This window comes from Uloborus diversus, chromosome 10, assembly GCF_026930045.1.
Source record: "Uloborus diversus isolate 005 chromosome 10, Udiv.v.3.1, whole genome shotgun sequence".
In the NCBI taxonomy this organism is placed as follows: domain Eukaryota; kingdom Metazoa; phylum Arthropoda; class Arachnida; order Araneae; family Uloboridae; genus Uloborus; species Uloborus diversus.
In genome coordinates this window covers 36,029,399-36,044,155 of record NC_072740.1, presented here as the reverse complement: position 1 = coordinate 36,044,155, position 14,757 = coordinate 36,029,399, and the positions used below count along the sequence as shown (strand labels likewise).

At 35.1% G+C, this 14,757-nt stretch overlaps 1 protein-coding gene across 1 annotated transcript in view; it reads left to right on the top strand.

Moving 5' to 3' along the window:
• Window positions 1-886: 886 nt before the first annotated feature.
• Window positions 887-14,757, top strand: part of LOC129231652 (mediator of RNA polymerase II transcription subunit 26-like) — a 45,180-nt gene continuing 31,309 nt past the window's right edge. Inside the window, exon 1 of the mRNA XM_054866016.1 lies at window positions 887-1,025. Within this exon, the coding sequence (XP_054721991.1) occupies window positions 963-1,025 (63 nt within the window). The 5' untranslated portion in view covers window positions 887-962. The remainder of the gene's footprint in view (window positions 1,026-14,757) is intronic.

The following is a 14,757-nucleotide window of genomic DNA, read 5'->3' as shown; positions in this document are numbered from 1 at the left end:
CGATCGTTAACTTTTAACTCTGAAAAGCGATGGGGCAAGGCCCCTTTACTATTGAAATTCAGGGGGCAATTGTCCCCCCCCCCCGTATGCGCTGCCTATGGCTGCTTTGACAAGCACATGGAATCGAAGACTCGCAGGGTATGAGTGGATGCATCCTCTCCATACAGAGCAACCAATTCATCTTAGGGACTCTAATTCATCTCTCCTGCTTCGACGAGAGTCCCTAGTCGGTCCTGTCTATATCTATCTGTGTAGATATCAATTTTGAGAAAACTCTTTGAAGATCTTTCTGAATTTATCAGTCTATATCATAATTAGGATATTTTTGTGTTGCTGTCGTTTCAAAGATTTTATTAAAACGTAAGCAAATTTCAGATAAGTTAAATACAAATGATTTTTATAAAATTCATTTATTGTAAGTTAATTTTATATTGCTTTTGTTCTCAATACGTAAGTGAGGACAAAAACTTGGGATTCGGTGCCGAAAGCGAAACTTCTCAAGAAGTATCGTTTCACACGATGGACTCCCAGATAGCACTCCAGTATCTTTTTTAACTCTCTTCCTTTTTAACCAAAAATGTGCATCATTATTTAAAATTTTTTATATTCAATGCGAAACATTTTTTTCTGAGCTACGCAGTGCAACTGAATTGTCTCTGACAAATTCGAATGTTTTTCTGGTTTCACACGTATCTACGTTGTTGATATCTAAAAACTCTGAAATATAAAAAAATAAACTTCTACTTCACCCCAGTTGTAGTAAACTAGAATGCATGTCTGCCTCATTCGCCAATCAGATTACGTGCTTTCTTTCCTGTTTTTCCCTACATGAATTTTTTCTCCCGTCAGCCATTGCACCCTTATGTCCGCCATATCGTCGCTGGAGCTGACAGAGCTCATAGTAGGAAGTAGCACAGAGTGGTGTGCAAGCAGGCAAATTGGGGAAACCGAAACGCGGCCCCATGCAGACCTCGCCATACGAAATCAAAGAGAAGTTATTACAAGCTCTGGACCACGAATACAATGTAAGTGTTGTATATGCAACATTTTAAAAATATCAACAGAGGGAATCGGTAATAAATACATATATTATTTTAAAAAAGATAGTGATGCACTTCCGTGCTTGGAATAAGCGTTAGGCATAACTTTTTGTATCATCGCTCTCTCACTTTCCGTCCTGCATTGGTTATAATTATTTTATACTCCTGTTTGCTTACTTTTCAAATGTAAATATTATCGCGTATTCGATTTCTTTTGATTTGTTTTCATTTATATCCGCGTATGCTTCGTACAATGTAGCACCACGATTCCATGGAGATAATATGTGTCGAATCGCCTTTTTATCACGTAACTGCTTTGTAAACGTCAAAGCACATGCGCGGAACGATATATAAATTACAACTATGGTATAAAATCGGCGGGTTAATTTAATATTAGTTGTGTACTATAGAACACTCCTTGCGATGATGTGATAAACAGTAACGGGGATAACTATGTGGCAAAGTTTGAGCGCATCATATAAGTTATACTGCAGGAAACATTTATTAAACAATGTAATGCCCTTGATTTAATCTGTATAAATTAAGAGTTCAATGGAATATTAATTATGTAACATTTATCATTCTGATTTTGTTTGTTTACTTTTTTGTATAGGTTATGTTTTCTCCATAGCTGAAATTTTGTTTTGGTGTGTTGTCTAGGGTAGATTATTTGTTTGTGTTTTAATGATCTGTTTAAACAAATACTTCAATTAACTTCTCATGTTATATTCTCAAATAATTTTCATAGTAATTTTGTTTCAAGTACTTCTGTTACTTTATAATGATGTTGCGTAGAAGTGAAATAACTGGTTTCCCCGACTTCCTTAAAATTGTAAGTCTTAACAACTAATTAGGTGTCTAGCTATGTAGTCTTTGTATGATCAGGTAGTAAACGATATAGTGCATTATGTTTGTTTGAGACTGACATGGGGAAATCATGTTGAATGTCTCCGGTCCAATAATGAAAATGCATGTAAACAAACTATGCCAGATCTATGAATTTTCAGAACCAGGACAAATCTTGAAACTGCTGCCCTTACTCATCTTTTTGAAGTCGTGATATAGTTATTCTACAACCCCTCCCCCCCCCTCCCCTACAAACATAGGGGTGAATTTGTCATCCTGCAGAAGTTACTGCCAGGGCAAGCCTAGGTTTGCTCCCGCCTAGATTCAGGACTGTACACAAACCTAGTCTTTAGAGCTTCAGATTGATTGTTGAATAAGGTTTTGAGAAAGTAAAAGAATGAAGGAATTTAGATTTCTGGTTTTGTTTATATTGAGCCTTTCTTGTAAAAGTTTTCAATATTTGTTTTCATGATCAGACTATATGTCTTGCTGGTGGCACAGCTCCATAATTTGTAAAAGCATAGTTATTGATTCAAAATCTAAAGTTTATGGTCTTTCATGTTTCTTGCATGCAAATCTTGCCAAGTTACATTTCATAACTGGTGCATGGTGTCACATAGATAAGAGAAATTCAATCTTTAACTGTACAAATTTAGTTTAAAAAACTAAGCAATAAATATAACATCTTAAATGTTTCACATTGATAAGATGCTGGACTCAAAATCTGAGGGTTCCAGATAAATACCAAATGTGTATTTGCCTGTAAATTACTGAGGTCGGTGGCTATTCATTATTGTGAGTACAAGACTGCCACTTTCTATTGAAAAAGCAACTATGGTGACAAATTGAATGTAAATGAAAGCAGAAACTACTATTTTCTACCAGGCGTAAGAAACTGACCTTATATTTCTGCAGATTATCTGTTAAAAAAGTATGAAATTGAGGTGTGGATTATCTGTTCTTTTTTCCTCAACGTCAAAGCATCAAGATTATTACTGTAGAGGTGTTTATTTTACATAGCTTGAATTTTCCTCTTACCAGGGGCGACTTCTCACTATGGGCCGGGTGAGCCTGGAAAAAGTTTACACAATTATATAGATTATGTTAAAAAAAAACGTTTTGGTATTTTAAAAAAAAAGTGAATTAGGGGCATGAAACAGATTTTAAATCTCTGGTACACAGCATATTGCTAATAAAGTATGAAAAGTTTTCTATTTGTTAGCATTCGTGCTTGCAAGCTTTGAGAATGATTCTTCGGACCATTTTCGAGTGTGGCTCCTGCCACACCTCCACTGCTAACTAATCACGGCGATCAACCAGACGAACCAAAACAGCAAGTTGCGTCACCACGATCCCTTCTGCACGGCCACCCACCGGTTCCCTAGCCCTTGGAAAAATACCTTCACCCAATAGCAGTCAGTGCTGTGTAGTGCTGGGCGATGTTGCAGAGTTTAACATCGCGATACATCGCCAGTAAACATCGCGATATTTCGATGTATTTTCTTTTCATTAAATCAAGGGTGTCCACGAAGGGGGAGGGGGTGGGGTAAGGCGCAAGGCCTGCAAAAGCATGAGCCACATAAAAACACAGAAGATTCATTTTAATTTCATATTTTGGAAGACATTCCCCATTTCAAACAATGACCCCAGTTCACTGCGCATTTTTTGTGCGGGGGGGGGGGGGGGGGAGTCAGAGAAGGGGTTTGACTGAAAGAAAGAAGTAGCAAGGTGAAGGGGAAACGTTTTTGATTAGAGGATTCAGAGTCTTGGTTGTTTCTTTTCTTTTTTCTTTTGAGTGGTGAAGGAAAAACTAAAAAAAGGGAAGGACTAAAAAGTTTGTGTCCTAGAATTTCGACGGTCCCCACCCTGTCTACGGCCCTGCCATCGACATAATATCACGATGCTTCGCCATTGGCTGCGAGAAGCGATGCTTCGACTTCAGTCGCCGAGTCATCATAAGCCGCGATGTATTCTCAAAGGCAGTTCTTCCGACGCACCGTGAAGCATCGCGGTGTATCAGCGAGTAGTCTCGCCGAGTCATCCGCGATGTATCGGCGAAGGCAGTTCTTCCGACGCATCGTGACGCATCGCGGTGTATCAGCGAGTAGTCTTGCCGAGTCATCCGCGATGTATCGGCGAAGGCAGTTCTTCCGACGTATCGTGACGCATCGCGATGTATCAGCGAGCCGGGGAGAATCGCGAAGGCCCCGAGCGAGCGCAATCTCGCCGAATCATTATGAGGCCATTCTTCCTTCCAACGCATCGCGGTGTTTCAACGAACGCGGTCTTTCGCAAGCATCGTGGTTCGCTCAGACGTTCTGATGCCATTGGAAACATCGCGGTGCATCACGATGTATCGTGATACATCGCGTTTCACCGGGAATCGCGGTATATCGGAAGAACAGTAAATATAAACACCGGCGTGGCGATGATTGCATGACACCGGTGTTTTGCGATGTATCAATGTATCGCCCAGCCCTAGTGCTGTGTTTACGTTTGGACTTACTGGACTATCCTGCCCAGGGCGGCATGATTTGGGGGGTTGCATTTTTTCATATCAAAACATGTTAAAACCTTTTTTTTTGTTAGGCACAAGACCATAGGAGTGTTGGGCTAAATGCCTTTATTTTTGGTTCTTGAAGGATTTCACCAATATTGTTTAAAAGAAAAATCATTTTGTGACTTACCTTTTGCCATTCCGAGAGAAAACCTTGCGCGGGGAATCCCATCCACCTGCCACCAACACTCAAATGTCCGAGTTTGAATCGGAAGTGTTCGGAAAACATGCGGCATGCTAGGATTGGTTGCAGTCATTCGGCAGATGTCGGTAAACTTCCGAAAGAGCACGTGTCGATGACGTGATGAAATCATGTTGAGGTGTTAAGTGCTGAATGCCAAATTAAATAAGAATTGTGCAACCTGCAAGCTGTAGGATTACGGAGTAGTGTTGTTTTGGCAATATGCAAATCATGTAACGTCACATTGTTTCGGGAAAGGCCGAATCTGGCTATAAATACGCAGACCGGCAGGAGCTCGATCGCTTCGCTTCGTTTTTTTTACTTCTACTCGTCTCCTCGTCTTGTGTTGTCTGTGTCTCGTGAACGTGTTCGTCAAATGTCATCCTAAATTTTTGCTATTGGCCTCTTGGTGAGGTCTGGTCTTTCCTGGAAAAGCACTGATGATGTTTTAAGTTTGGAAAGCGCGTGTTGTGATGACGTCTACCAAAGCAAAGAGTTATAAGTTTCCCTGATGTGGGTCTTTTGTTCTCCTGTGAAAGAAGATCGTGTCCATCCCTGGTATACCTTTTCCCTGATGTGGTGAACTGTTGCTCACGCGGTGTGAATCGACTTGCCTGCAATTCGTGGAAATTGCCATGTTGTCCAACGACCGGTGAGGCGTCACCATGGAACACCAACAGGACTTTTAATCCATGCATGGACTTATTGTAAGATCTCTTTTTCTAATTTTTTCTTCAGGGAACAAATCATTGTGTTGTAACCAATTTTCAATATGTGTCAAATAAATGTTTTTCAGTGTAAAGAATGATTCATGTTTTATTTTCTTCGGGCAGACCACTACCTCAAATTTTTAGTTGGAAATGAGTTGCCTAATTTTCAGCTTAGCTGTAGGCCATAAACCTCAAATTATATCCAACAAGGAGTGGCCACGTTATGTCATTTTAAAAAAGCTTTTTTTTTTTGGGGGGGGGAGGGAAATCACAATTGCTAATTGTTTTCATTTGACCGTCTTTGATGTTGTGGTTCCTTTTCAGCTTGGACCAGGGGCCTCTGCAGGCGTGCCTTCTCTGGTTGACCACTGTCTCCCAGAATCCGGTACGCCCGCTCATACACACTCGCATACGTGGATGCCTTTGCACACATACACTCACGCCTACGTTCATACACGCAGGTCTACGCGTGCACACAAGCCTAGCCTACACATGCATGCAAGCAGGCCCCCCGTGGCAGAAAGCTGCCGACACAAAGACATTGTAGCAGAATGAGAGAGAGTTTGTGCAGAAACATTTTGCACTAAGGTAAAAAATAAGGTAAAAAAATGTATCTCTATTACAAATTAAAGAAAGAGCCCGATTTTCTGCGAAAAATAAAATAATTGTGACATTACTTTACAACAAAAAAAAGCTGTGGACACGGCGACATTGTCGCTGAATGAGAGAGTTTGTGCAGAAACGTTTTGCACTGAGGAGGGGAAAAAGGAAGAGGGAAAAAAAAGTCAGCAATAAAACCATTCTGCAGAACAATACCTAAGGATAGTTGTTCCTCGGTAAAAAAATGTATCTCTATTACGAATTAAGGAAAAAGCCTGATTTTCTGCAAAAAATAAAATAATTGCGACATTACTTTACAAGCAAAAAAAACTTTGGCAACCGCCTAATTGAGCGATTATTGACAGGGTTGGCTTTCTGCCGGCAGAAACTAGTTTTTGCCGTGCCACTGGCAGAAACTGGTTATAACCGGTAAAAACCGGCAGAAACTGGCAAAAACTTAAAAACATCTTTTAAGTGATTGCTAAATGATCTTCGTTTAAGTAAACTAAAAAATGAAACTTCATTTCATCATTTAAAAAAATAAAATCCTATGCTAATGCCCTTGATTTAGTTCGAGAAGGGATCTTTTCAATTGCAGATGCTCTTAATGTTTGGATTAATCTAACAAAGGACGAAAAATCATATAGGTGCTCAGGAAAGAGGAGTGATATACAGAATTAAAAGGCATTTCTGATTTTAATTTGTTCACATATATGCTTCATATAAATTGTTTGTGATTGAAATTATCACGTGCTTCAAGAAGAAAGTGCCTGAATTTTACTTGCCAATATTAACATAGATTTTGTACTTAATGTCACAGTTTAGCAAAACAATTCTCGAAACTTATTTTTCCAGTTGAATTTCTCCCACTACCCCAGTTACTACATGGTGGACCAGTTTAAAAAAAAATTGATTAAAGTTTCATGAACATTGCTTGTTCCTTCATGCATTGCCTGCTAGCTCTTCTGTTTCAAGAATATTCTAAAGTTTTTCATTTGTACATATTAGATTGAGAAACTTTAGATTTTAGAAACCACCTTTTCTAAGAAGCAACTGCAGTGTCCAAACAATGTAACATTTGATTTTAAATTGTGGTAATATCGTAATTAAATTGTGCTTTGGTTAATAGTTCTTTTTTCCGTACACTTCCTATTGCAGTCAATAATTTAATTTTTTTTTCATTTTGTAAGTTTTTGCCAGTTTCTGCCGCAAATGTGGCAGAAAGTGGTTTTTGCCATGCCGGTTTTAACCGGTTTCTACCAGTGGTTTTAACCGCCTCGGCAGAAACTTGCCAACCCTGATTATTGATGACCGTATTATTCTGCAACATCGGAGATTGGGAAATATGGCATGGATAAAAACCAGGTTCTAACCAGAACTTCTCCCCACGTGGAGTGATTTTGAAGCAACCTAGTTTGCATTCGAGGAGCTCCTCGACTGGTAGCGTTGATCAGGTGACAGCTAATGACAAAGCATTAGAGCTGATGCCATTATTTATCATGTGATCAACCGATCGGTAAGCTAGCGGTGGATCAACAAACTCAACCCTTGTGTTGATCAAAGAACAGTGGTTTTGTATTCGCCTCGCGACGCACATGTTTGTGTTTGTTTGCTTGAAAGACTTGTGCCGACTTTTTTTCGAGCTTTTTTTCACCTCTGTTGAAAAATTAATTTAAGCCCTTTAAAAAATGGCTTATTTGCGGTGTCGTAGATTGCAGCAACAGATGGAATACTTGATAAATTGTGTGGTATTTTGGGCTGACCAATTGTTATTCAGATAGGGGTGCTTATATGAATGAAAATCTTTTCTCTTTGAAGGAGCTATAGATTTTTTTCTAAATGCATATTCTAATTAAATTTTTTTTTCATCGTATGGAAAGGAAACTTTTGTTCTTTTTTTCCATTAGAGAGGGGGCAGGGTGGGATATCTTTTTTGCTTTTCATGCATGGAGTATTTTAATAAAATCCTTTTTTTCTGGTTGGTTGTTGAGTTTTCGATTTGTTCGAACTAAAATGTGTATTTTAATTAAATTTATTTTCCTTTGGGGGGGGAGGGGGATACTTTGTAATAATTGTGTATTGCATATATTAATTGAGGTTTTTTTATCGGGGGGGGGGGATGATCTTTATTTATTCATTTTTTCTCCAAAATCAAATGCATGCTTGAGTTTTTTTTTTTCAAATTGTAATGCATATTTTAATTAAATTCATTTTCCTTTTGGGGGGAGGAGGGTACTTTGTTATAATTGTGCAATGCATATTTTAATTTAGTTTTTTTTGGGGAGGAGGATGGGTGATCCTTATTTATTTTTCAAATCACATACATGTTTTAGTTTTTTTTTTGGGGGGGGAGTGTTTTTCCCCCCCAAACTGTAATGCATATTTTAATTAAAAATTATTTTTTCTTCGGATCTTATTTCTTGGAATATTGAATAGATGTTGCAACTGTGTTTTTTCGGTATTAAGAACTACTGATAAGTGCTAAGAGATTAAGAGTGAAAACTTAAATATGAGAGTGGCATCTCTGTTTAAGCAACAGGGTTAAAACTAGGTTCAAAAGTTCATTGCCTCAGTGTGTTTCGTCTCCAGTTGAAAATAAAACTCATATTTTATCTGTGACATCTTTGAAGAAATAAGTACAGCAGCTATTTTTTTTAAATGCAAAATAAAAAAAGAAAACAACATGATTGGTCTTCAGAGCGTTGCAGTCCCTCCTCCTAATAAACCAGTTATTGGGGGACATAATGCGGGATAAGACAAAGTCTTACTGAACTTAATAGTTGTTTAATCATCTTATATATAGCTAAGATTTAAAAAGATTAAGTTGATTATGGCCATGCATGCTTCTTCTCTCTAGGATCAAACATTTTTTCTTTTTTTTTTAAATGAATTTTTTATTTCAGCAAGAAAGCAAAAATGCATTGCTTTGTTTTTACGATTGAGATAGTGTTTTCGCATTCTGCGAAAAATGCGACCGTATAGCGGAAAGCAATTACCCTCTACTATAACATAAAAAAATTTACATTAGAATTACATAAATTAGTATAATAATTTACATTGCTTTTGGTTTGATTTGATTTTTTTTTCTCCACTTACCAATTGCTGTTACTATAGTGTTTGTACTATTTTTAACTATAGATTTAGTTCAGGGACCCGTTTTTTCTCTAGCGAAAACGAAAATTCTGTTGGAAGCCCTGATACTGAGCTTAATGCTTTTCGTTTTTGTATAAATGAATTTACTTAAACAAGAAGTTGTATGAAACTTGTTAATAAATAAATTTTTCACTTTTGAAATAAATTGCATTTAAGTTTGTCCATTAATTCATTTTTCACGTCACAGAGCATTTTTGCAGAAAGAAATAAGATCCAGAAAATTTGTCGCAAAAAGTAAAATAAAATTCTGCCACAGGGCGCACAACTACACATGCACTCATGCATGCCTACACACACACACACACATGCATGCTCACACACACACAACTATACACAAGTAACCGCCCAAGAGGAGAGGCAGGCTTGAGAGGACAGGAGCCATTTCTAGAAACAATAACTCCAATGAGCAGAGTCCTGCATAAACTCATGATTGCAAAAAACATAATTTGAATTAAAAATTTCAGAATTCAAATTTTTATTTTTTTAAGTGATGCCGTGAAGAGATAAACATGGACAAAGTTTAGAAAACTGGAAAAATTTAACGTAACTTATTTTTTCATAACCCAGTATGGTTCAGTGATTTAGATCAGTAATTTAAATCATAATTTAATTCAATAAAATTATCACTTGTATCAAAATTAAAAATTTACCTAAAATTTTTTTAAAAAAATGAATTATTCAAACATTTTCAATAAAGGAGAATTAATGCTTTTTTTTAATTAGTTGAAATAAAATAATAGAGCTTCTGTATCTGTGTGTTTTATTTTAATGTAATATTTTTTTTCTAATGAGTTCTTTCTTGAAAATTAAATTTTATTTTCTTTATTTTGTAAACTACAAATAAATATTTGTCATTACATATGAAATGGCTGTGGGGCGGGCTAGTAATGGAAAATGTAATTGAAATTTTGTACCAAGCTTTTAGTCCATTAATCCTACAACCTCCAAACAATATTTGTTCTATTTATGATGATTTGATGCTTTTGCGTAGTGAAAAATCATAGAATCTGACGTAGCTAAGACTTTTAATGAAAAACAAATGGTATAAGTCTTCAAATTTTATGAGAAAGCTTTAATCCTGTTCATTTTTAGCATTTCTGTTCAGTCTTCAAATGAAGACAAAATATTACACAGTAAAAGAAAAAATATATTTGCAAGTGAATTTGTAAATTAAATACTACTACATTTTTCTTGGATCATTGCAGTTCATTTGAAAGTTTCCAATGTATCCATTAGTAATGATTTGTGTAACTTGTTTGGGCTACTCATAAATGTTTGGATGTTCCACTTCCTGTCCCACGCACCTGCTAAAATCCTTCTCATGCTTTCTGTCGCAAAAAGTATCTCTAAAAATACGTGTTTTTAGTTTTCTGGCAAACCTTGTGTCTTCTATAATATCCCTATCAACTACCATCTATATTAATTCGACTTTATTTTTTACTGATCATTATTGTGTAATTTTTTTACCCATTAAAAAAAGTATCGTGTTTTTTCTGTTCTCATCGGTACTGTGAAATAATTTTGAAGCTCCCTAATATTTTTTGGAGAGTCTTTCTTTTTTTAATTAAGTTATCCGGCACTCTGGCTCAGCTACCGATATATGTATCGCTACTTTTTTCGTTATACATGGTCTATTGGTAATTCTGTATTTATATAAATAGTGCTGCAGCAGGAAAAAATTAATAACTTAATTTTGTGACATGCTGAAATGGAACCTGCGATTTTTGGAATGGAAAACATATCTTACCATTCGACAAACTGAGAAATATATTATAAAATGAAATATAATTGCTTTATACATCTAAACCTGAATTAAGTTTTTTTATTCATTTTTCATAGGCATATTTTCTTACTTTTAGATCATATTAGTTATTTTTCCTTCGAAGAGTATTACTGATCTAATGAAAAATAGTGTGTCTAGATCACCTGCAGCTTTTTTAAATGAACGAAGTAGTTGAATGAACGGATCAAAAGAATGAACGTCCCTCTGATAAACGGATTGTTAAAATGAACGACATTGTCCACCTCTATATCAAAGATAGCCTAAACCGGAAGATACACTTTTAAGATTTCAATTTCAAAATCTTTCCAAGATAAATCCTGAAACACCCTCTCTCACCTTATGTATCCAAAGGTAGTCTGAAACTAAACTTAAATTTCAAAAAATTTCCGATAGCAGCTCTCGACCACCCTAATATCAGAAAGATAGACTAAAACTGAATTCCATTTTGAAAAAAAAAATCAAGAGGCACCCAAACCCTCTTTTCACATTACCAAATATTGTCTAAAATTACGATTTTTGACATGAATTTCAAACATTTACGTTCTGCTATTGATAGAAGCCACTTTCCCCGTATCTATGGCAGCAGCTGAAAGAACAACTGAATGATCTAGTTCTGTCTGATGTCAATACAGAATTCTTATTTGTCTGAACAATTTTTGAAAAATAACAGAAATTTCAATTTTTAATGTTTTTAAACTTTTTCTGTGTAAATTTAACTATTGACCTTATGGCAGGTGAAAACACTTCAGTATTTCTGTCTCCTAGTTGAGAAAATATTTTAAGCATATTACTCATGCATGAACTTCGAGGTTATTTATCTCTTTTTAAAAATAACCAGAATTGCTATAGAGTATATTGGCGTTTTAAAATACACACTGCAAATGTGTAACAGGCAGATTTACGCCAAGTTTTCCATTGCAGTGCCCTACTTACTTCATTTTTCAGTATTTAATGAACGATCTAAAAAAAAGAGAATCTTAAAATTAATGCTTTGAAAATATTACATTAAAATAATCATACATTTTCTGCTGCATTTCAATGTTTTTTCGCAAATTCAAAGTAAGATCAAATGCTTTCAGATTTTGCCTTACTTGCCAATACGAATTATTGCTCATTCAGATGCGAATGAAGTTCAAAACTTCAACTAGTCTTTTTTTTTTGTGTGGGGGGGGGGGGGGAGGGGGCATTCAGAGTGCAGAATAAACAAAAGAGCTCTTAATAGAATAATCACTCAAGTCTTCTACGTTTCTAATGCCCGATGCCCATGTTGCAGCCTGCAAAAGGGCAGAAAGAAAATTAAAATAAATGCCACTTGTATCTCATCAGTGCTCCTGCACCAATAGCCAATTTCTTTTTCTGGTGGAAAGTTCGCATAGCAGAACAAAAGGTCTAAAACCAACAGCACACAACAACAGTTTAGCTATATGACTGATCCAGGACTTCCCTAATTTTCTCTCAAGCTCCTAGTTCCAGAGAAAGATTTTAAACAGAAAAGACCCTGAAGGTCTGACGTTCCTAGTGTCGTCGCAGTTCTTGCCGTCTACACGGAAACATTTTTGAGTGCTACAATAGACGGACTGATGTCCATGTTGCTAGTTATCACGACACAATACACTTCATTAGTCAACAAAGGCATCTGTGCTATTTTGATTTTTACCCGTCAGCATAGAAAAAGCGGAAATGGTGCTGCATGTGTATTCAGAGTTTAGTTTCAAAATCAAACATTTCTATTTACCAATGTGGCTTTGTATTGTAATATTTTAATTGGTCTTTCATTTCGCCACCCCATGTATTTTTCCCACTTTGCTATTTTTTTTTATTGCCGGATACAATTTTATAAATGAGTCGATGGTCCGAAGCTACATTTTTATTAATCTATGGGTCATTCCATAGTGACTAACGTAACATTCGCAGCTGATTTTCAAACTCTTTTCACTTACACCGGGAGTAAAAAATAAATGTGTTTTGGTTTAATATGCAGATTTAAAATGTACAATTTGACTATTTTTGATTTCTATCAAGAATTTGAAGCAAAATAAGCGCTGGCAGATGTTTTTGACCAAAAAAGGCATCGTGACTAACGTAACATTTTTGCTACCCTGAGAAACAACGCTTATGTTACGAGACAAATATTTCTGAAACTTACGCAGGCATTTGAAATTGACTGATATATTTGTAAGAGGTAAAAACAATCTATTTTTAAAAATGTACTGCAGATTTGTTACAGATGAATCTTTTTTGGTCCTTAATGGTACTTTTACGAAAAACTGTGTGTGACTAACGTAACCATCGAATAACAAGCAATGAATGCATATAAATAACTTTTTATAATTAATTTCTTGCTCTTATATTACTTTTACACTTTTAAGGTACCTTCTTTGTGTTGCATTATGGTTCTTTCTTTACTTTTTTTCTGTTTTAGTGTAAGAAATTGAATGGAAGGATTCAGTTCAATTAACTCAATTTGAATGCGAAAAAAATAATAATAATTAAAAAAAACTGCTTTTACAAACTGAATAACATTATTCTTCGACTAATTAAATACTAAATATCTCTTTTAAAAATTTAACTTTATGCAAGTTGATAATTTTACCGAATTCTAGTATTCTGCTGATATACTAGTTATCGTTATAAGAAACTCGTAGTACTTTTCAATGGCATATATATTTTTTAAAGGTTTACTGATTCATCAAACGAATAGGGTTGTGTATCCTTTTGAATTAAAATGTAATATTGAAAAAAAAAAAATTCAAACGTTTTTGCAGAGTGCATTTTAATTCCAGATATCACCGCAAATGTTTGAATTTTTAAATGATCATTCTTGCATTATCTGAAATATATGGCAGCAGCGCTTATTGTCATTGTATCATGTAACATCTTCAAATATTTTCCAATGAGCATCCATTACTTTATTTTAATAATAGGTGGAGATACATTTTCTAAAAAATAGAGACGTTCTCCTTTGTTAAGACTGCATTTCTATTATCGTAATTCTTAGCTTGGATTTTTGTGTTGAATGCACATTCAGCAAAGTACTCATTTTGATTTAATCACCTTTTTTTTTTAATAATTCTTTAAATTGTAATACCTTTTTAAAGACCTTTAAAAAAGTATTTTTCTAAGTAAACAGAAAGTCTACAATGTAATATTACTGGTATTTTTCACCCTTTATATTTTTAATCAATATAGAATGCCTACATATTCAAAATTGTTCATGAAAATGTAGATTAAATTAAATAAATTTTAAATATTATCAGTAATTTTTAAAATGTTACGTTAGTCACATGCAAACTGTTACGTTAGTCACAGCTCAAATGTTACGTTAGTCACACTAATTATTTTATATCTACTGATACTAAAATAAATATTTTGCTCTTTTTAAGTAGATATGACACTTTTTAAGTAGATGTAAGAAAATAAAAAGTGCTGTTTGGTTCAACAATCTGGTTTAGTTTTTAAGCAGAAAATAGTACATTTTCGTGACTAACGTAACGTTAATATTTTCAGTGAAATAACCAAACTAATTGAAATACTTATCTTATAATGTATGCAAAAAGAACACTCGATTTTATTCGTTCAACATCTAATCATTTAGAATAAACATAGTTCTTTTAAAAATTTGCAAAAATTTTTACATTACACAAGAAAACGTAGACGCATGTTTTTTGCACATGCTAAGCCTTTTCTACAACCTTGCACGTTTAGAGCCAGAAGAAAAACACCGAATGAAATTTTTGCAAACTGTTACTGGATTTATGTACTAGAAAGTATGCTGAATGAAATGATTGGTCACAATTAAGGCTTTGTGGAAAAAAAAAATTCTGAGGTTGAGGTTGACATTTCTATGGAATGACCCCTATTTAATTTTAAACTGAGGTTTGCCATTG